Source organism: Erpetoichthys calabaricus, chromosome 15 (assembly GCF_900747795.2).
Source record: "Erpetoichthys calabaricus chromosome 15, fErpCal1.3, whole genome shotgun sequence".
Lineage (NCBI taxonomy): Eukaryota > Metazoa > Chordata > Cladistia > Polypteriformes > Polypteridae > Erpetoichthys > Erpetoichthys calabaricus.
In genome coordinates, this window is record NC_041408.2 from 39,100,820 (window position 1) to 39,125,189 (window position 24,370).

The following is a 24,370-nucleotide window of genomic DNA, read 5'->3' on the forward strand; positions in this document are numbered from 1 at the left end:
CAGCACATATAAAGCACATAAGGACAATACGAAGAATAGAGACCCAAAGGCGTTGCAGAGAAAAAAGGCGGATAAGATATTATGAAAGCAGTGGAATTTGAAAGGCTCCAACAAACTACGGCGCGATACACATGCAGACAAAGGTACACAATATGAAACTGGTAAAATCCAAGAGGGCTTTTTGGTTTTAAGTGACTGTTAGGTCCGATTGAGGGAGGGCAGAGTTCAGCACGGAGGACTGATAGCGGGGTGTTGATTGATGCAGTAAGAGGGGGGGGGGCATTGGAGAGGGTGCTAGAAAGTTGTGTTTGGGGTTAGGAAGTCGGCGATTGTTCAAGTAAAACTTTTGTGACATTTTATCATGTCAGTCGCTACAGTATCAAAGAAAAGATAGAAAAGAATAAAAGGCAAAGAGTAAACAACAAAGTCCTTTCGCAGTTGCATCATTCAATGCACAAAACGTGCATTTACACAATAATGAACCATACGCAATGAGAATCTGTAGTCCCGGAACAGTTAAAGCAACAACAAGTTAAATTTCAAAGAATACACAATTCGGTCAGGTGTATATTGATAATCACGGAGAAGCGATGCAAATTTTAACAGGCAAAAAAGAAAGGTGATATATATATTCCGCAAATAACATTACACACCAAAGGAGATCGTCACATGCCATTCATATTAAAATGTTTACAGTATACTGTCAGAATAGCATTTGCTATGACAATCGATAAATCACTGGGACAAACATTACAAAAGGTCAGATTATTTTTTAGAGAAACAGAAACAATATTCACTTACGGGCATTGTCACAATGTGTCTCCAAAAAAAAATTGTTTTTAGTGAAGCTTTAAAGTAAAAGTGCAAATAATAAAATTGAAACAATTCCAAAGAAAAAAAAAGACCTGGATAAGATCAATGGACGCATGCACCTACAACGCGCGTCTGAGACTACGGAAGCAAAGCAGGCACGGGTTCAAAACGAACGAGCTCGACTGGCGGATATACAAACACAAGCCCGCCTGGATAAAATCAATGAACGCAGGCGCCTACAACGCGCGTCTGAAATGGCGCACGCAAAGCGGGCATGGCTCCAAAACAAGCGAGCTCGACTAATGTATTTTAGGATACCCAACGCCGGGGGTAGGCGAGCGAAGCGAGCAGGGGGCGGAGCCCCCTTGTTTATAGCTATCAGGAAAAAAAATACAGTTAGTGGATGACAAGTTGGTTGTGCAGAAAGCAACTTAATAGTTTTACAGTGTTGGATTTCAGTATTCCAGTTGAGTGCGGTGGCAGAAGCAGACAGTCTACAACAAACTTCTCTAAGCTTTTCTTGTTTCCTTTAGAATTACATTTAAAGTATAACATAATTGAAACCTTGATATTTATTTTTCATGGCACCCAATTATTTTAGGCATTGTGCATCAAATCAGCAGCTATACTTGGGCTGTATTCGAAAAATAGGCTCAGTCAGACTAAAAAAAGTAACTAAAAATCTTCTTCTTTTGACTGTTGTTTTCCATTGTCTTTAGTGACAAGGAAAATATTTTGCTTGATGTGATGAATGTTTAACAGTTTTAACATAAAACAGCAGTTGGTCAGAGATTTGGGGTTTAAGAAGCTTGTTCATGTTCTTAATGACAATATGTACTAACCAGTAATGCTTAATATTTTTTTATCCTTGTACTCTATCACTAGCTTTTGTGAAGGTGAATAAATGATTTTTGATGGTGGTGCAGTATATTCTTTTCTTTTTTTCTTATTTTTATATGTTATTTTTGTCTTTAATAACAACTGCATTTTTTATGTCTGGATTTGATTTATTTATTGTGCCTGATGCTGTTGTTTTAGGCTCTTGTGGCTAGTTCAGATTCAATAATTAATTAATGGATTGGTAGAAAACATTAATATTTAAAAACATAAAATAAAAATATTTTTTGAGGTCTATGTCTCCTTTTTTATGCATCTCTGTTGCAAATATCCATCCATTTTCCAACCCACTGAATCCAAACACAGGGTCACGGGGGTCTGCTGGAGCCAGTCCCAGCCAACACAGGGCACAAGGCAGGAACCAATCCCGGGCAGGGTGCCAACCCACCACAGGACACACACAAACACACCAGGGCCAATTTAGAATCACCAATCCACCTAACCTGCATGTCTTTGGGAGGAAACCGGAGCGCCCGGAGGAAACCCACACAGTCACGGGGAGAACATGCAAACTCCACGCAGGGAGGACCCGGGAAGCGAACCCAGGTCCCCAGGTCTCCCAACTGCGAGGCAGCAGCGCTACCCACTGCGCTACTGTCCCGCCCCTGTTGCAAATATCCTAAGAAATTCCTATTTAAATATTTAACAAGAACATATGAGCATAGATGCAAGCCAGTTAATGCTTGGTTTCTTAGTACTGTTTTAAACTATGAACGGAGTAAGATACAGTAGATAGATAGCTTGAATATGTCTCTACCAAGTTACTTATTTACAGAATGGCCACTAAAACTTTGAAGGTGTCAGTTTATGGTGATATTTTTCTAAGTGAATGTTTTTTTATTATACCATTTATTTGTATTTATTAGGGATTTTTCCTGAGTATCTTTGAAGAATTATTTCATGACAATATCAATGTTGAATGTACAGTACAATGTGTATTTTATTGATATTGTTGGAATTTTATGGAAGTAAATACTTGTCATTTTGTTTTAGGTTAATGATGCCTACATTGAATTAGCTAGTATGCTAATGAAGGACAATCCTCTTGCTGCTGTAGATATCTACTGCAAAGTCCCTATGAAACCTGTTAAGGAACAGACTTTTAACGATGCATTCATAACAGGAGAGATTGTGCGTATATTAATAAAACATGAAAAGTATGATCATCCAAAGTTAGCTTCCAACATGATTGCATACGGCAAAGTCATGGGGATAGGTATGTAAGATTCTTTTTACATATTCTTATGATAAAAAAAATAATTTGATTTCAACAAGTAAAAGAAATTGCATTTTTATTCTTAATCGGTCTGACTTAATTTTCTTGTACCAACTGACATATACCAATGTCAATCATCATTTCATTCTGATTCTTTTGATCTGTATGTGGTTTCACTTGAATGTACTTTGTAAGGATCTGTTATTATGCTATTTGTCTCCTTCTATGTTTTTCTCTGTAAACATTTCTCTTCAGTTGTTCTACATTCTATCTTTCACTGAGTGAGTTATTCACCAATTCCTCTCAGTACAAGAAATGTGTTTTTTCTTATTTGGTGTGGAAATCCTAATTAAGTAATCAGGTGTCCCCTGTGATTGACAGGACATTCTCAGCAGTAGTGGAAAAAAACTTTTCTCATCTGTATTGTTACAGATGTGCATTTTCCTATGCTCTAAACTCTTCCTTTTAACCAAGAGTAAAACAACACTCTTGCCCCAGCTCAATTGCTGAAGTGATACACGCCATAAGCCCTTCCTTTTTTTGTTCTTTATTTTGCCTTATACAATTTCTTGTATTAAAACTTTATTAGTTTTCACATACCCCTTGGGTTCAGAGTGCAGGGTCAGCCATTGTACAGTGCCCCAGGAGCAATTGAAGGTTAAGGGCCTTGCTCCAGAGCCTAGCAGAGTAAGATCTCTTTTGGCAGTAATGGGGATTTGAACCGGCAACGTTGTGGATACCGGAGCAGATCCTTAGCCTCACAGTCACCATGTGTAGGATAGAATATCAGCTTTGCAGTAGCAAAATTCTTGTTAGCTGACAATGGTGAACATTGATGGCTGAACAGTGAAGAGTTATCTGATCACATTCACATTCATGTACTGCTCAGCTGCTGATTCAGTTTGATGCAATTTATTTTTGTATAGCACACTTCACTCAGAGAGGCCCAGAGTGCTTACACATATATATCTAGAGTATAATATAGTATATTGTATTTTAAACAATATTACATTAATACACATAAACACCCAAATTATGTTAAACACACAGTAAAACAAAATGGATCTAAGTGATTTACACAAACAGATTTTAAAGTATCATTAACATTTTAATTGATATATAGCCCGATGACAATGACAACGAGGTTAAACACAAAACAACATTCAGATTAACAGTGTTGCTGTTGAAGGGGTTCTGTAAGAATTTACCTAAATAAGAATAAATCACAGACACTATTATCATCATTTGTCCAATGCAAGGATTTTATTTGGACACACACCCAGCGGCCCTAGATGCAATATTTGAGTGGGTATGTCCTGGCATAAGAGCAGGGAAGCTTTTATACACTTTTTGTGTAACCTTTAACATTTTAAACCTTTCATAGTACATGTTTCATTTCACAAAAATAAACTTGGTTCTCAGAAATGAAGTAAATATTTCCTCGATAAACCACATGACCCTACCTCAGAGTGTACCTGTGAAACCCACCATCATTCAGATGCAGACATAAGCTAAAACTTTGGGTATATATTAAGCACTGCCAAATTAAAGGCCAGGTACACTTTCCCCAAAGTAAAAAACTGGAAAACCTGCTGAATAAGCAGATTACCCTCATATTATATCTCACATTTAAGCTTTAGAGAAATGCAGAAAGATTTACATGCAGGCCCTCAGGGGATCTCAGAAATTTCCAACAGTCTCAGAAACTTTTAAACCAGACTCCACACAACAGAAAATAGACGTCTGGGGGTTCATGGTCGGTAGTAAAAGAAAAAGTCATAATTTCAATAACGTGTTAACCGGTTCCCCTTGGCCTCCTGGGAATTATACAGTTTAAGTTACACATACATGCTAGAGAAAAGCCAAGCAAAATGACACCTTTTATTGGCTAACTAAAAAGATTACAATATGCAAGCTTTCGAGGCAACTCAGGCCTCTTCTTCAGGCAAGATGTAAGCTTGCATATTGTAATCTTTTTAGTTAGCTGATAAAAGGTGTCATTTTGCTTGGCTTTTCTCTACATTCATAATGGCTAACACAGTACAACACGCTAGTAATACAGACATACATGCTAAAAACTATTGCAAGCATTAATTCAATCAAATTCCATGGCTTCCAGTATTTCAGGTATCATATTGGGTATCAGGTATCACAAATAGGTTGGCAACAGGAAAATGCTGAGAAGTGAGAAACAGAAAAGTGGCAGGTGAATAGCTATCGGTAATGGTTGCGAGGTTTTATTTTTAAGCAAACAAAAAACACAGTTGCAAAATGAATAGCCTAATCAACACCTCAAATCAAGGTATGTTAGACTAAAGTCCTGAGGTAAATCAAACAATGGGACCAGGAAATAATTTCTTATAAATGCAGGGAGACCATTCCACAGATTCTGAGCCCTGTAGTTTTGGACTCAACATCCCACAGTAGTTTCATTTATCTGTACTCTTCAGAATAACTAGGGGGCTTTGCCCCCTGCTCGCTTCGCTCACCAACCCCTGTGTTTGGTTAATCGGATATACAATTTTAAATTTTTTTTTCTTTGGAATTGTTTCAATTTCATTATTTGCACTTTTACTTTAAAGCTTCATTAAAAACAATATTTTTTGGAGACACATTGTGACAACGCAACGTATAACTGCCAGTGAGTGAATATTGTTTCTGTTTCTGTAATAAATAATTTTTCTAATGTTTGTCCCTGTGATTTATTGATTGTCATAGGAAAAGCTATTCTCACGGTAAACTGTAAATATTTTAATACGAATGGCATATCACAATCTCCTTTTGTGTGTAATTTTATTTGCAGAATATATATATTACCTTTCTTTTTGCCTGTTAAAATTTGCTTCTCCGTGATCATCAATATACACCTGACCGAATTGTGTATTCTTTGAAATTTAACTTTTTGTTGCTTAAACTGTTCCGGGACCACAGATTCTCATAGCGTATGGTCCATTATTGTGTAAATCCATGTTTTATGCATCGAATAATGCGAATGCGAAAAGACTTTGTTGTCTACTCTTTTTTTCTGACCTCCATTTGTCCTGCTATTTTTTCAATTACACCTGGTTCTGATGATTAATCACCTTTTGTTTACGGTAATGCAATCTTTTCTATCTTTTCTTTGATACTGTAGAGACTGGCACAAAATTGTCACAAAAGTGTCACAAAAGTTTTACTTGAACAATCACCGACTTCCTAACCCCAAACACAAATTTCTATCACCCTCTCCAACGCCCCCCCCCCCCCTTACCGCATCAATCAGTACCCCGCTATCAGTCTTCCGTGCTGTACTCCGCCCTCCCTCAATCGGACCTAACAGTCACTTAGAACCAAAAAGCCCTCAACCTGGCTGGGACGCTACAATACTTTCAGATTTTACTGTTTTCATATTCTGTACCTTTCTCTGCATGTGTATCGTGCCATCGTTTGTTTGAGCATTTCGAATTCCACTGCTTTCATAATCTCTTATCTGCCTATTTTTCTTTCCAACGCCTTTGGGTCTCTATTCTCCGTATTGTCCTTATATGCTTTATATGTGCTGAGAGCACATGATCTGTGTGTACTACGTGCTTTTACACGACTGAGTTTTTTTTGATAGATGTGCTCTTATATAATATCTTTTGTAAGTAGGGCGTGTCTTGCAAGAATCTCATGTTCCACGTCCCCGCGAGACAGCCCTGGGACAATCTCTTGGCACCAAGTCTCATGTTTACGGTCCCCGCGAGACGCACCATGGCAAGTCTCTTTTGTCTCGCGGGTCTTTTAAATGTCTTCCGAGAACTTCCAAGAAGATCACGTATCGTAGCCTTGCTTTTGCTTTCCAGGATTTTTTTTTTATAATAGAGAGATGTATGTTCCAATATGAATACACTGATAAGCTGTTTTAAGTATGTAGGGTCCAAACATTTTAAATCTCTATTTATTAGAAAGAGTACTTTGAAATATCCCACAAACTTGAAAGTAAATGGAAGCCATTTAAAACACTTAACAACAGCGTTAAAATTACCTCTGCACCAGCCAAGATGAAGTTGTGTTGATTTATATTTGGGCTTCAGTTTGTACACATTGACAGCAACATGTAAATTTAATAATTTCTTTTTCTTCAGCTGTATTCTTGAATAAAGGCGCACTTTACTAGCTTGTTGTTTATATTGTTTTTCAGATTGTATTTGTATTTTAAAAAGAGTGACTACAGGACTTATCCCTGAAGAACACCACTTTTAATGTAACCTAATTCTAAAAGCTTTCTCACATCATTATCCTTTGTTCCTGCTGGTTACCCCCAGAATTTTCACTTTTTTTTAGATTACTAGCTTCTCATGTGGTATCTTATAAAAAGCCTTCTATAAGTAAAGATCCAAGACCTCGGGCTCATGGTTGTAGTTGGGAATTTGTGAAACTAGGCCCATATGCAAATGGTGTGCACTTCTAAGGTGGCATGGGAGGAGACTACAGGCAAGATAGGTAGAGACTGGTGGATCAGGGTTAGACACAGGTGCAAAGATCTTATACTGTTCTCTATGTACACACGCGTAACATTCATGGTAAGGGTGCATGGTCAGTCATAAGAGTGAACTCGTATGTAAGGAGTTGGTACTTCAACTTGTTAATAGCTCAATTTATCGCTAGGGCCTTATATTTTCTTTTAGAATAAGTCTAATTGTGTTCAAATCAATCGTGTAACTGCATGATATATTTCACAATATTAGTGGAGGGGAATGCCTTTTTTTCCCGTCCCTCTTTAAGAATGTCCAGTAATCCCTGGGGTTATTGTCTATACAATAACTCAAATGGGTAGAACCCTGTGGAGGCTTGTGCAACCCCCAGATATGCAAATAACACTAGAGAGGGTAGATGATCTCAGGTCCTCTCATCCCTGTGTGCATAGTGCTTTGAGTACTGAGGAAAGCGCTATATAAATGTAATGAATTATTATTATTATTATTATCCTCGCTGACCACCACCTGTTGGAGCATTTGATTAAACTGTTCTACTAATCCGCCAGTTTAAGGATGATACACTGAGGTTTTTAAGTGTTAAACCTCCATGAAAGTCTCCAAGGTGAAAGGCATCCCTTGATCTGATAGGACTTCTTTAGGAATGCCAACATACACAAAGACCCCTACCAATTTCCGTGCAATGTTTTGAAATTGGCAACTCTCAGGGGTTTAGCTTCTGGATATCATGTAGCTTAATCAACAATAAATAATGAGGGTTCTAAAGGGAGCTGAGAAGTTCAAGGGGTTGTACAATATCTACCCCTATGAACTGACATGGGATGTCGATGAGCAGGACAGGTACCAGAAGAGTGTGATCTTTCCAAGGAAGGCAGACATCATCATTAATCCCCGGCCAAAAAAATCTGAGCTTAATTGGCTTTAGTGTCTTCTCTGCTCCCATATAGGAGCCTAAGAGGTGGGTATGTGCTAACTCACAAACCTGCTGCTAATAAGTTTGTGGGTCCAACAACAAAGACCTCACCTCACCTTCGTGCTAAGATAAATGATACAATAAATTATTATTAAGTGCAAAGTTCAGACCCAGTGGCATTGGATGTGACATTCGTTGATCGTCTATCAGAACAACCACATTCTTGGCATACTTCAAGGAATCATTGTTCCATTGCTCTCTTTTAAAAGAGGCAGGTGCTTGCCGAAATTGAAAATGTAAGTCTGAGAGTGGGTCCGGAGCGACCTCATTGGACGGAGTGATGGCTCATGATGGGGTCACACTGGGTAGACGTGTAGCCCGCTCTTCGACCGGCTGAAAACATGGGGTAGAGACAGCTTGAGATTGGTTCAGACCATGTTTGGGCTGCATAACAGCCACCCTTTCTTCTGAGTTGCCTCTTGGTAGATGTAGGTGATTATACATGAGATGGACTTGTACCATTGAGTTTCCCCATGGATACAAGTTAGACTGGTCGATCTGGATCCACATTGTTGCTGTCACATGTAATGGTGTGCAACCAAAGAAATGATGCTGCCAGAGTCTGTAAGAGCTGTGATCTTATTCCCACTGATAACTGCCACCCTAGTGTAAGGAAGGGATAGAGGATTGGCACTGAAACAATATTTCCCACCTCACGCCCAACTGCAGTCAATTGGCTTATTGGAGCGGGGACAACTTGAGGTGGGATGGCTCATCTCCCCATGCTTGCAACAGCAGAGAAGGGGCTGGTCCTTTTCCTTCAGTTCTTCCAATGTTTCCGTCTTATGACGGGTAGGCATAGGAATGGCGACACGTCCAGTTGGGGACTTGTAGAAGGCTGCAATGAGGTCATGAATGGTGTTACTTTCCAGCCTCTGGATCAGCTGGGCAAGTAATTGAGGATGTTGCAGGCTATGATCTCAACCACCACTTTGGGAATGTTGATTTCCAGCTGTAGCCAAGGCCTGGCTCTGCCCCAGAGTTCAAATATTTGGATGCGGGCTGACCACCCTGAGTTGAACCTCCATTCCCGACAAGCCATTGCTTGCTGGTCAAGACTAACTCTGTAACCTCAATAGCACCTCGGCTTTGAGATGGTTATAATCCATGTTGGCATGCTCATCGCGGTCATAATAAGCCCGTTGAGCTGGTCCTCTCAAGAACAGCACCAGTATCACGCTCCCAGTGAGGACAGGTGGCTGTATGCTCAAATACTAGAAAGTAAGTCTCAATATCATCATCAGTGTGTAATGGCAACAATACTTGTGATGGGCCCATCAGGTTCCCCAACATGGACCTCTAGTGTCTGGAGTTCATTTGCTGTGGCCTGGTATCCTAGCAATAAATCCTGCCAACTACACCACTGTCATAGAAAGAGAGGACAAAAATAAAGAGCTGAGGTGCTATTAGGGCTACACCATATAGTTGGTTTCAGCAAAATCAAGAAAAAAATATGCAAGTACAGCAAAGTTGTCTTTGTAGACGTGAGTTCAAACAGAACTGTCACGAGATGGCAAAGCTTTTTGGGCACTTCTGACAGGAAGAGGCAGGTCAAGATGGATGAACACCAGAAGTGATGTCAGATGTGTTCTAGTCATCAATCAAGTGATCCAGCCCCTGGGTGAGTCTGTAATTATGTTAGTCTGTGCCTTGAAATTTTCTCCCAATTAACGTATGCGGCACTACATTACTTCTCTTCTTAAACTATTACACTGTCTTTCAGGTACATTTTGGGCTGATTTCAAAATCCTTCTTGTTACATATAAAGCTTTAGATAGATAGATAGATAGATAGATAGATAGATAGATAGATAGATAGATAGATAGATAGATAGATAGATAGATAGATAGATAGATAGATAGATAGATAGATAGATAGATAGATAGATAGATAGATAGATAGATAGATAGATAGATAGATAGATAGATAGATAGATAGATAGATACTTTATTAATCCCAATGGGAAATTCACAAAAATTACTGACATTTGTCACCAGCGCAGCCAGTTCATCGATCTTATTTGAGATTGAGTTCACATTCCCCAGAATCACAGAAGGCACCGAAGGCTTAAAACGCCGCTTTCTCACAAGCCGCTTCATTTTTAGCTTAGTGCCCGCTCTGCTGCCACGATACCGCCTTCTTACCTCGTCGGGTAAATAGGGAACCACACCGGCACTGGCATTTGTTCTCAGCGCTCAAAGTTGAGTACTTGAATAGGCGAGTCTCGGCGTGTAAAAATCCATGTCCACATTGTAAAAGTAAGTGTGTCCAGTGAACAAATCCACATAAAATAAAAAAAAGTGATGGGAGTGATCAATAAATAAAAATAGACAAATAAAAGTAGAAAAGTACACATACACATACAGTCATACACGGAGCTGCTGAAAAGGCTGCCACTCTCAGCGGCGCCGGATTCTAGATGATTCCATTCTTTAAATGGCCTACTCCATACTAACCCTCTGAACTTATTAATTCATATAAACCAGAATGCACATTAAAATCTCAAGATGCTGGACTTCATAAGATTCAAAGGGTAAACAGGAAAGGGTTGGGTTTTTATCTGCAGTACCTCAGAACTGTAGTACAATCTGCCTGCTTCTACAGTATAGTCTAAATTTGTGAATCTAGGCTGAAGACTGGATTAAAGCTGCTGATTAGCTGTGCATGTTGCATCTGTTTGTTGATAATTTTTACAATAAAAAATGACAAAACATCCATCCATTTTCCAATCTGCTGAATCCCAACACGGGGTCACAGGGGTCTGCTGGAGCTAATCCCAGCCAACATAAGGCGCAAGGCAGGAACCAGTCCCAGGCAGGGCGCCAACCCACCGCGGAACACACACACCCACACACCAAGAACACACTAGGGCCAATTTAGAATCGCCAATCCACCTAACCTGCAAGTCTTGGGACTGTGGGAGGAAACGCATGCAGACACGTGGAGAACATGCAAACTCCACGTAGGGAGGATCCGGGAAGCAAACCGGGTCTCCTTACTGTGAAGCAGCAGCGCTACCACTGCGCCACCGTGCCATCCAATGACAAAACATCCAACATCAAAGCAAGCAATGTTACTAACCCTCCTCTCTTCTATTTCTCTTTTTGGTATCCTGCATTATTTGCTACACTACATATCAAAATTGGTCTAAAATGAATAAACTTGCAGCACTTGAGTAATAATTGCAGTCTTTACAGCATGCACATCCTATTGTGATTGATTCTTAGCATGAATCATTAATATGTTGTATTGGACTAAAATTAAATTCCCTGGTTTATGTGTGAACTTACGAAAGCCTGAAAACACCATGAGTAACTGAAATCAATAAGTGTAGATTAGTACTGAGGTTCTTTCTGCTTTCTGGGATTAATTACACTGCACAACAATTTTTTTGAAAAGTCTTGCTTCCTGCTGATTGTGACAGGTACCCACTGGTTATGCACAAATATAATTTTGGTTTTACTGCATCACGTAGGAACCCTGAGAAATAGACATTTATATGTTTACTGACAATACTGTATTTAATCGCATTTATGTTTTGCATAAGCTATTAAGTTCAACAGAATTAAAAGTGTTTTGCTCCTGATTTTCTTGTCTGGTGCATCACGTTGCAGTGTCCAAAAGTAGTCAGCAAGCATTGACAGATTCCAATTGCCCTGGTATCGTTTATCCATCGTAGCAATGTCCTGGTGAAACCTTTCACCGTGTTCGTCACTGACAGCACCAAGATTTGCGGGGAAGAAGTCCAAGTGTGAGTGGAGGAAATGAATCTTGAGTGACATGTTGCACTTCATTGTCTTATATGCTTTGAGAAGTTTGTCTACGAGCTGAATGTAGTTTAGGGCTCTGTAATTGCCCAGAAAATTGTCAACAACGTCTTTGAAGGCTTTCCAGGCAATTTTTTCCAGCCCAACTATCAGATCTTCAAACCGCTTGTCACTCATAACATGTCTGATCTGGGGGCCAACAAAAATGCCCCCTTTGATCTTGGCGTCAGTTATTCTTGGGAACATATGTCTTAAATAATGAAAACCTTCGCCTTCCTTGTTCAGTGCTTTCACAAAATTCTTCATGAGTCCCAGTTTAATGTGAAGAGGAGGCAAAAATATCTTTGCCGGGTCGACAAGCGATTCATGTACCACATTTTTCTGTCCTACGGTGTGGCCAGTTCTGTTGAGAATAGTGTGAATCTTTGGCACGGCTGTCCCATTCACAGATGAAACAACAGTACTTTGTATAGCCGAGCTGCAGTCCTAGTAACAGAGCAACGACTTTAAGATCTCCACAGATATTCCAATTGTACAGTACATACCTGTTATACTGGACATGCTTCAGCAACAGTTCCATATTCTCATATGTTTCTTTCTTGTGTGCTGCATAGCCAACAGGTACTGAAGGATAAATGTTGCCATTATGTAGCAGAACAGCTTTCACATGCCACTCTTCCGGGTTGTGATCACAACCCAAGACTGAGAACAATCCTTCAATGTCACAACAGAAACAGAGACTGTCGACTTGTGCAAAAATTTTGGTTATATCATGATGTCGGCCTCGAAACACAGAAATGTTCATACCTGGTGACAGCAAACACCATTCCTGCAGTCTCAAACCCAGCAGGTCGGCTTTTGCTTTTGACAGACCCAAATCTCTGACCAATTCGTTCAATTCGGACTGTGTTATCAGATGTGGATCGCCTGATGAGCACGGTTCAAAATCCGGGTCAATGTCACTGTCAGTACCCTGCATTGCAGTTTCTTCATCTGGTTCGTCTAAGGTCCAATCCTCTGGTGGTTTCGGAATTGGAAGACTGTCGTCATGTGGCATGGGTCTCATTGCTGAAGGCAGATTAGGATATTCAATTGACTTCTTGTTTTTGGCAGAGAAACCAGACACATTAGTCAAACAGAAGTAACAGTACGTCACATGGTCTTTCTGTTCTTGCCATATCATCGGAACAGCAAACAGCATTGTCTTTCGAGTGCCTCTGAGCCAGACTCTCAGACTAACAGCACATGTCGCACAGCAAATATGAGGCACCCATTCCTTGTCATGATCACCAATTTTGCAACCAAAATACAGATGATAAGCTTTATGCACAAGAGCAGTCATTCAACGTCTCTGAGGTGCAAGTGTATATTCGCCACAGATATAGCAGAATGTATCGCGGCTGTTACAACACTGACAAAACATATTGCCCGACACCAAAACATCTATAGCATCAAGCTTACTTACTGTTATATTGCTACAGATACTATACTTTACTATACTGATACTATACATACACACTGACTATTTGTACTAACCAAATGAGCAGGATCGGTGTATGCAAGCCACCTTTATAGCATGCTGAGATGGTGTCAAGCTTGTTCAGACCTGTCCAGGCATGCCCAGGATGTCAACTTCCACAGAACAGCTTCCAACCTGGCCTGATTCCATACCTGCACATGCCCACAAACCGTTGTTGATAAGTCACTTACGGGAGACAAAATGTTTGGATACAAATATAAGAAAAAAATCATGACAAAACTGAAGATTTCTCTGAAATGGTATGTGATGGGTAAATTTTGATGTGATATTCATAATCAGAACCCAAAAAACAACCAACAGTGTTCAAGAAGCAAAAACTTTGTTGTGCAGTGTTATCTGGCTCACTTTTCACCAAGTGAGTGGTAAAGAAACACTGAATGAAAGAAAGAAAACTTACAAAACTACAACAGAAAATGAACTTGCTCAAAATTACATGAAAGATGTCTGAAATGGACTGGGCATATTCCTGGGATCAAGCAATCCAGGGCTCAGGTGCCAGAAGATGATGTGAACAAAGCTAATGCCCTGAACCAATTTTTAATAGATTTTCCTTCCAACAGCCACCTTTCAATGACCAGTCCCCCCACATCATTCCTACAATGTCTGTAATTCCCACCAATTCAACTGGAATAGCCAGTGATGAGTCCACCACCGATTATCAGTATGGGCTATCTATAACTGATGACCAAGTGAGGAAACAATGGAGGAAGCTACACACAGGAATAGCCACTGGAGCAGTTGGAGTCAATCCTTAAGTTCCCGAGGCTTGCGATGACCAACATTTTGGTATCCTCTGTCAGTTTATCATTAAGGCTTCTGCTATGGAAAATATCCTGCATTGTTCCTGTTCCAAAGAAGACAGGTGCCTCTACACCTAATGATTATAAGCCAGTGGCACTTACTTCTCACATCATGAAGACCTTTGAGAGGCTGGTCCTGGGCAAAGCTGTCTACACTTTTGAGGATTACGGGTTTTTTTTATGTCTCCAATACTTTCAATGACATCCAACCTGTTAAGCTGAGAGACATGTAGGTGGATGAGCCTATGGTGTCCTGGATAATAGACTGTCTGTTGGGCAATCTCAAGAACTGTGTCTCCAATTCAAATTTGAGCAGCACTGCAGCATTGCAAGAAACATTTTCTTTTTCTCTTTATTCTCTACACTTGTAAATGTCTATGATACCAGGTCATATCACTTGTAGAATGTTCTGATCATTTTGCATTCTGTGTATTGATAGTAGGGACAAGACAGACAGAGTGCAGATCTTTGCTTCTTGGTGCTGAAAGAACTGTCTGCAACTTAACATTAGCAAAACCAAGGAACTGGTTATTGACATTTTCAACACCAAAGAGCCTCTATGCTCAGTTACTATTCAGGGAGATAATGCAGAGGTGGTGCATCACTATAAGTACTTGGGGTTCCACATCAATGTCAGGCTGGATTGGTCTTGTAACACAGAGGAACTTCATAAGAAAGGGTGGAGCACTCCTTTTTTCAGATACTGTATTCCTTTAATGCAAGTAGTGGCATCCATCACATCTTCTACAACTCTGTGAAGGCCAATGTGATTTTTCTATGCTCTTGTGTGCTGGGCTGGTAACATCACATTAAAACCCCCAGAGGTAGTAGCAAAGGAGAAAACGAAAACAAAACTGGGAGTCATTATGAACAATGCTGCACACTAACACTGAGTACTTTGACCCAATGAATTATTCAACAGAAGTGTGCCAAGAAATGCTACTGGGACTCCTTTATACCATCAACACTGCGCCTGTGTAATGCTTCAAGTGACCATAACAGCCAAGTCAGAAGGTTTCTTTCTTTTTTTGTCATTCTTGTGTGTGTTCAGACAATAGTGTGTGTACTTATTTATTTTTTTATTATTTAATGAGCTTCTGTTAAAAGACTCATTTTCCCCTTTTTTTCTGTTTAAAGTCTAAAATCTGTTCAAATGAATATGACACTAATCACTCTCTTGCCAAAACATGTAGAATCCCCTTAAACTGTTCAAGTCAACATCCAATTTTCTAGATAAATTGTGATATTGTGTTGCTTTCTAAGCTTCTTGCTCTGCATTTACAATTAATCACAAATTTATAAATTAATAAATTCATGTCTAAACGGCATTACTCGTGAGTGTTATGCAGCTAATAATATCCTTCACCTTCTCTATTAATTCAATTAATTGTAGCTCCTCACCAGCTGCCCTTCTGTCTTTAGATGTTTAGAAGCTGTAATTTTTGAGGAGTGTGTTGTGTGTATGGCCTATTTCAAATCCCCTCACAGCATTTCAATGGGATTCAGATACGGGCTTTGACTTGGCCATTCCAAAACTCTCTATTTCTTTCAGTCATTCCTTGGTATATTTACTGGTATATCTAATGGTCATTGTTATTTTTCAAGGTTCACTTTCAGTTGCACTTCAATCTTCTGACAGATTGTCTTACATTGTCCTCAAGTACCCTCTGGTGGAATAAAGAATTCATAATTGATTCTATGATGGTGAGCTGCCCAGACCCTGATGCAGCAAAGGAGCCCTAAACCATAACATGCTTTACAGTTGCTTTTAGGTTCTTGTGGTTAAATGCTATCTTTGGTTTTCGCAAAACATGTTTTCTGGTACTGTGGCCTGATAACTCTATTTTTGCCTCATTTGTCCAAAGCACATTGTTCCAGAAGTCTCTGGACCTTATTTATAAAGCTTGTATATGCACAAAAAGGCTTGAAATGTATGTACACAACTTCCAACACAAATTTCTGTATTTACGAAAGAAAATTTGGCACATCCATACATTTATGTCAACTCTGACCCATGCGTCCGCAACATTTTGGAGAAACTGGGAAATGGCAACACCATTAATCAACTGGGGAAATGCAGCCAAACCAGCTAAATGACAACTAACACACTTAATAATACAAATCACCAAGACATTATTATAATGTGTGTTGACAAACAAACATTTTATACCTTAAAAGAGATAAATATGATGCATTCACTATTTTAGTTCCCTTTTAAGAGTATTAATGCTGCATTTTTTCACTGAAGAATGTTTTGGATTTTTCATCAATTTATATCAGCTACTTGCTGTCACTTCTCAGGGAATTGGCGAACAGATCACGAATATCTCAGCCAAGCTTCATTCCGTCATACCAACTGTGCTGTAAGTCATTAATTAACATTAACAGGCACTGCATCAGTTTTTCATATAGTGTGGGTACATACAGGTGCTGGTCATAAAATTAGAATATCATGACAAAGTTGATTTATTTCAGTAATTCCATTCAAAAAGTGAAACTTGTATATTAGATTCATTCGTTACACACAGACTGATGTATTTCAAATGTTTATTTCTTTTAATGTTGATGCTTATAACTGACAACTAATGAAAGTCCCAAATTCGCTATCTCGGAAAATTAGAATATTGTGAAAAGGTTCAATATTGAAGACAACTGGTGCCACACTCTAATCAGCTAATTAACTCAAAACACCTGCAAAAGCCTTTAAATGGTCTCTCAGTCTAGTTCTGTAGGCTACACAATCATGGGGAAGATTGCTGACTTGACAGTTGTCCAAAAGACGACCATTGACACCTTGCACAAGGAGGGCAAGACACAAAAGGTCATTGCTAAAGAGGCTGGCTGTTCACAGAGCTCTGTGTCCAAGCACATTAATAGAGAGGCGAAGGGAAGGACAAGATGTGGTAGAAAAAAGTGTACAAGCAATAGGGATAACCGCACCCTGGAGAGGATTGTGAAACAAAACCCATTCAAAAATGTGGGGGAGATTCACAAAGAGTGGACTGCAGCTGGAGTCAGTGCTTCAAGAACCACCACGCACAGACTTATGCAAGACATGGGTTTCAGCTGTCGCATTCCTTGTGTCAAGCCACTCTTGAACAAGAGACAGCGTCAGAAGCGTCTCGCCTAGGCTAAAGACAAAAAGGACTGGACTGCTGCTGAGTGGTCCAAAGTTATGTTCTCTGATGAAAGTAAATTTTGCATTTCCTTTGTAAATCAAGGTCCCAGAGTCTGGAGGATGAGAGGAGAGGCACAGAATCCACGTTGCATGAGGTCCAGTGTAAAGTTTCCACAGTCAGTGATGGTTTGGGGTGCCATGTCATCTGCTGGTGTTGGTCCATTGTGTTTTCTGAGGTCCAAGGTCAACGCAGCCGTCTACCAGGAAGTTTTAGAGCACTTCATGCTTCCTGCTGCTGATGAACTTTATGGAGATGCAGATTTCATTTTCCAACAGGACCTGGCACCTGCACACAGTGCCAAAGCTACCAGTACCTGGTTTAAGGACCATGGTATCCCTGTTCTTGATTGGCCAGCAAACTCGCCTGACCTTAACCCATAGAAAATCTATGGGGTATTGTGAAGAGGAAGATGCAATACGCCAGACCCAACAATTCAGAAGAGTTGAAGGCCACTATCAGAGCAACATGGGCTCTCATAACACCTGAGAAGTGCCACAGACTGATCGACTCCATGCCACGCCACATTGCTGCAGTAATCCATGCCAGAGGAGCCCCAACTAAATATTGAGTGCTGTACATGCTCATACTTTTCATGTTCATACCTTTCAGTTGGCCAACATTTCTAAAAATCCTTTTTTTGCATTGGTCTTAATTGATATTCTAATTTTCCGAGATACTGAATTTGGGACTTTCATTAGTTGTCAGTTATAATCATCAACATTAAAAGAAATAAACATTTGAAATACATCAGTCTGTGTGTAATGAATGAATCTAATATACAAGTTTCACTTTTTGAATGGAATTACTAAAATAAATCAACTTTGTCCTGATATTCTAATTTTATGACCAGCACCTGTATATAAAATGTAATATGTTTCTGCTAACATATAAAGACAATTTGCAGCAGTGTCCAGTTCTCCTAATTTAATTGGTGCAATTTACTATTATATTGCAATAAAGACACCTCCAAATCTATTTTTGTCATCTGTGATTCCAAGATAAAACTGCCGAACATCATAGCTTAGTGGCCTGGGCCAACCTGTGATTCACTTATTATGTAGCTTTGACAGACATGGTGGTGCTGTACAGGGTGGCTGACTTTTTGCAAACATAACTGGCTGAATCCTCAGTTTTTCATATGGGCTGTAATATTCATTGTAACTGCAATCATGTCATTGCATATGCCAGGTAATAGCTACCTGCTTAGACACTGATGCCTTCTCTGTTTCCCTAAAGCCCAGGTATTGAGGTTTTGGATAAGGTCACGGGAAGCTATTAAGCATCTTGTGCAAGTAGTTATGGAGAACAGCCAGATACTTTTGAATGCAGATGGCGGTGTCTTGATGTCCAATTAAATTCAGCAGTAACGTGATTGTATATCTATGAAGTTAGTGCTACATGTATGGATGTTTCAGAGAGGCATTCAAGGCATGTTCACATACACGCATTTACAAGGTGATTGTAATTTATAAAGGGTAAATTGTGTAGAAATGTGCATATGACAGGTTTTGTAAATCTGTTTTTTTTGGTCTATACTTTTCCTGTTTATTTGGAATAAGCATATTTTCATGCTCGGATCAAAACAAAGTTTTATAAATGAGGATGCCCGTCTTTTCCTATGTGCCCATGAGCAAACATTAGTCTTGCCTCAATGTTCTTTCTGGACAACAATGTTTTCCTCCTGGCACACATCCTCTTCTTCTTTCAGCTGCTCCCATTAGGGGTCGCCACAGCGGATCATCTTCTTCCAAATCTTTCTGTCCTCTGTATCTTGTTCTGTTACACCCATCACCTGCATGTCCTCTCTCAGCACATCCATAAATCTTCTCTTAGGCCTTCCTCTTTTTCTCTTGCCTGGCAGCTCTATCCTTAGCATCCTTCTCCCAATATACTCAGCATCTCTCCTCTGCACATGTCCAAACCAGCGCAATCTCATCTCTCTTACTTTGTCTCCCAACCGTCCAACTTGAGCTGATCTTCTAATTTCTACTCATTTTTAATCCTATCCATCCTTGTCACACCCAATGCAAATCTTAGCATCTTTAACTCTGCTACCTCCAGCTCTGTCTCCTGGTTTCTGGTCAGTGCCACCGTCTCCAACCCATATAACACAGCTGGTTTCACTACCGTCCTGTAGACATTCCCTTTCACTCTTGCTGATATCCGTCTGCCACAAATCACTCCTGACACACTTCTCCACCCATTCCACCCTGCCTGCACTCTCTTTTTCACCTCTCGTCCACAATCTCTATTACTCTGTATGGTTGATCCCAAGTATTTAAACTCATCTACCATCGCCAACTCTACTCCTTGCATCCTCACCATTCCACTGACCTCCCCCTCATTTACACACATGTATTCTGTCTTGTTCCTACTGACCTTCATTCCTCTCCTCTTTAGAGCATATCCACCTCTCCAGGGTCTCCTCAACCTGCTCCCTACTCTTGCTACAGATCACAATGTCATCAGCAAACATCATACTCCACGGGGACTATTGTCTAATCTCGTCTATCAACCTGTCCATCACCATTGTAAATAAGAAAGGGCTCAGAGCCTATCCCTGATATAATCCCACCTCCACCTTGAATGCATCAGTCACTCCTACCGCAGATCTCACCACGGTCACGCTTTCCTTGTACATATCCTGTACAACTCTTACATACTTCTCTGCCACTCCCGACTTCCTCATACAATACCACAACTCCTCTCGTGGCACCCTGTCATATGCTTTCTCCAGGTCCACAAAGACGCAATGCAACTCCTTCTGGCCTTCTCTATACTTCTCCATTAACACCCTCAGAGCAAACATCTGTGGTGCTCTTTCTTGGCATGAAACCATACTGCTGCTCACTAATAATCACCTCACTTCTTAACCTAGCTTCCACTATTCTTTCCCATAACTTCATGCTGTGGCTCATCAATTTTTATCCCCCTGTAGTTACTACAGTCCTGCACATCCCCCTTATTCTTAAATATTGGCACCAGTACACTCCTTCTCCACTCCTCAGGCATCCTCTCACTTTCCAAGATTCCATTAGACAGTCTGGTTAAAACCTCCACTGTCATCTCTCCTAAACATTTCCTTGCTTCGACAGGTATGTGATCTGGACCAATGGCTTTTCCATTCTTCATCCTCTTTATAGCTGTCCTTACGTCCTCCTTGCTAATTCTTCTGGCACACATCCAATGTAGCTTTAATCTGTGGATTCTTCAGGCTGAACTTGCTGGGTGGCCTGGCCTAGACAAGTTGGAAGTTGTTTGAAATTAAATATTCTCCACTTGTAGGTGGTCTTCTGGGTAGTGGAATGTTAGATTTCTGATTGTTTAGAGATGTTTTTAAAACCCTTTTCACACTCATTGGCATCTATGACCTTTTTCTGAGGGCTTCAGAGAGCTCTTTTGATTTAGGCATGGTGATAACAAAAACAAACAAAACTAAATGTGTGGGGTTTAAATAAGACACAGAGGATTGTGGTGGAACCTAATAATTTTCTAATCAAGTGCATTTGAATCTAATTGTATGTATTGATATATGTAGGAGTGAACTTCCTTTTTGCATTAGAAAAAAAATTATGTTTATTTAAATTACACAATGTAAATGTTTGTTATTTTATATCAACTCTATGTATATATACTGTTTTAATGAAGATCTAATGATGATTTATCCACATATTTTAAAAAGAAAAAGTATACTTACTTTTATGTAGTTTTTCAAATGACTATATCTCAATTTTTTCAAATTTGCTGTGGTGCTAGTCAGGGGCTGTGACTTCCTATACTGGATTTTTCGCAAACAAAACAGCACAAAAAGTCAACATCAGGACTTGTCCTAACCAAAACTATGGTTCAATAAAACCATTTTTGATGCACTAAATGCACAAACAGTAATATTTAATCTCTCCTTAACCCAGTCTATCATACTAACATGTTTTTAAAGATCTACCATTGTCCCTCTATCTAAGAAAGCAAGTTCTAGCTTTCTCAATGAATGCCTATAGCAGTGAAGTACTTTGAGCAGCTAGTCAAAATCACATATACTCTTCTCAGCCAAGAGAAATAGATCCATTACAGATTGCATGTTGCTCCAGTATATCCACAGACAATGTCGTCATCTTGTTCCTTTATACAGTACTGGCCCACCCCTGGACAGTAGCTAAGCTAAAGGACCAGTGGGATTTTAAACTTCCTGACAGACAGACTGCAGGTGGTTCAAATGGGTGGCCATACCTTATCGTCCCTCACACTAAACACAAGCACTGTACTCCCTCCACACAGGCTGCACATGACTTTGCAGATGTCACAGCTGAGGTAGGCCTGATTTCAAACAATAATAGGTACGTTTATCTGGATGAAGTGGTGAGTCTGTCAGACTGGGTTCAAGACAACAACCTACTCTCCTGAATGTCAGGCCCAGGCTAAAAAAGTGCACTAAATTACATTTAATTTAAGTGCACTTGTTGTATTAAAAGTTTGCTATTTTCAGGCACTAATTTTGTACTTAATTTGCTCATGTTATATGTTTGAGAGTGTAACTAAATATTTACTTAAATACAACTAAGTGTACTTTGAATGTGCTATTTTGAGACACCATTAAGATGTGCTTAAATATGCTTAAGTACACTTTTTATTATTTCTGTGCTTTCATAAATGTACAGTGAACCCTCGTTTATCACGGTTAATCCGTTCCAGACTCTACCACGATAAATGCATTTTCGCAAAGTAGGATTCTTTATTTATAAATCGAATATTTTCGCAGTTAGAGTATAGAAAACCTTACTACCTTCTAAATATGTTTTTTAACATTATTAGAGCCCTCTAGACATGAAATAACACCCTTTAGTCACCATTACACTCGTATTACCCAATATATTAGACGTTACAAATATATTATTATTATTGTACTGTACATTTAATTACACGCACACACAGTTCTTACACACAACCACTAACCTATGAAAGCACGAGCTCAGTAGGAGAGTCTTCAGGTGGTGCAGTATCTTCAGCAGGTGCGTCGTTGTCTTCTTCCGCTGAAGGAGTACTAGGAGTAGGCAGTGGGTGTCTGGGTGTGCGGCTGAAGAACATCTTGATAGGCAGTTGCTGGCGCTGTCTTTTCATATGCGTGAGGAGGCTTTTATAGGGTATTGCCATCTTTGATCATATCCAAGAGTTTCACCTTCTCCTGGATGGTAAGCATCTTCCTCCGGCGCTTAGTTTCATTGTCAGAAGGCTTAGAGAAAGCAGCACGTTTAGGAGCCATCGTGGGGCTTAGATAAAAGTTCTCAGAAAGCGCATGCGTAGTGACGTAAGCGTGTATAAGAAAAAATCACGATAGAGTGAAGCCGCGAAAGTCAAAGTGATATAGTGAGGGATCACTGTACTTTGTTTCTGCTTGGAGTATATTTGAATCCTTCTTTTAGATAATTGTTAATACACTTATAACATATAGGAAATAGATTTATATTTCAATAAAAATGCAAGGATAATACATTTAATCAGAATCAGAATCAGCTTTATTGGCCAAGTATATGTACACATACAAGGAATTGGACTCCGGTTTTACCTAGTATTGTCCCTGATGCTGTGAGATTGACTTAAGTGTTCATGAGAGTGATGGCCTGAGGAAAGAAACTGTTCACATGTCTGGTAGTTTTGGCGTACAGTGCTCTGTAGCGCCTACCAGAGGGAAGAAGTTGAAAAAGGTTGTAACCAGGGTGTGATGGGTCTGCAATGATGTTTTCTGCCCGTTTCCTGACTCGAGATCTGTATAAGTCTTGAATGGAGGGCAGATCAACACCAATGATTTTTTCTGCAATCCTGACTGTCCGTTGAAGTCTGTTCCTGTCCTGTTTTGTGGCTGAGCCAAACCAGACTGTGATAGATGAACAGAGAACAGACTGGATTACTGCAGAGTAAAATTGGATGAGCAGCTCCTGAGGCAGGTTGAACTTCCTGAGCTGGCGCAGGAAGTACAACCTCTGCTGGGCCTTTTTAACAGTTGTGTTTATGTTTAGTTCCCACTTTAGGTCCTGGGAAATTGTGGATCCCAGAAACCTAAAGTTTTCCACAGCGGACACAATGCTGTTGAGTAGTGTGAGAGGGGGCAGCACTGGGGGGCTCCTCCTGAAGTCCACTGTCATCTCCACAGTTTTAAGCTTGTTCAGCTCCAGGTTGTTTTGACCGCACCAGAGGGCCAGCTGTTCGACCTCTCGTCTGTATACAGACTCATCACTGTCCTTGATGAGGCCAATGACTGTCATATCATCTGCGAACTTCAGGATTTTAACAGACGGGTCTCTTGAGGTGCAGTCATTTGTGTAGAGGGAGAAGAGCAGAGGAGAGAGGACACATCCCTGGGGGGCGCCAGTGCTGACTGTTCGTGTGCTGGATGTGATTTTTCCCAGTCTCACTTGCTGCTTCCTATCTGTCAGGAAGTTTTTGATCCACTGGGAGATGGGAGCTGGTACAGTGAGCCAAGTGAGTTTGGTGTGGAGGACTTCTGGAATGATAGTGTTGAACGCCGAGCTGAAGTCCACAAACAGGATCCTAGCATATGTCCCTGGAGAGTCGAGATGTTGCAGGATGTAGTGCAGTCCCATGTTGATTGCATCATCCACTGACCTGTTTGCTCGGTAAGCAAACTGTAGGGGGTCAAGCAGGGGGTCTGTAATGTCCTTCAGGTAGGTCAACACCAGTCTTTCAAAGGATTTCATGACCACAGACGTCAGGGC

General features: G+C 40.1%; 1 protein-coding gene across 1 annotated transcript in view; it reads left to right on the plus strand.

Moving 5' to 3' along the window:
* The window catches only part of LOC127525947 (uncharacterized), a 244,709-nt gene that overhangs the window by 211,690 nt on the left and 8,649 nt on the right, over positions 1 to 24,370 (plus strand). Inside the window, exon 6 of the mRNA XM_051919334.1 lies at positions 2,704 to 2,926. Within this exon, the coding sequence (XP_051775294.1) occupies positions 2,704 to 2,926 (223 nt within the window). The remainder of the gene's footprint in view (positions 1 to 2,703; positions 2,927 to 24,370) is intronic.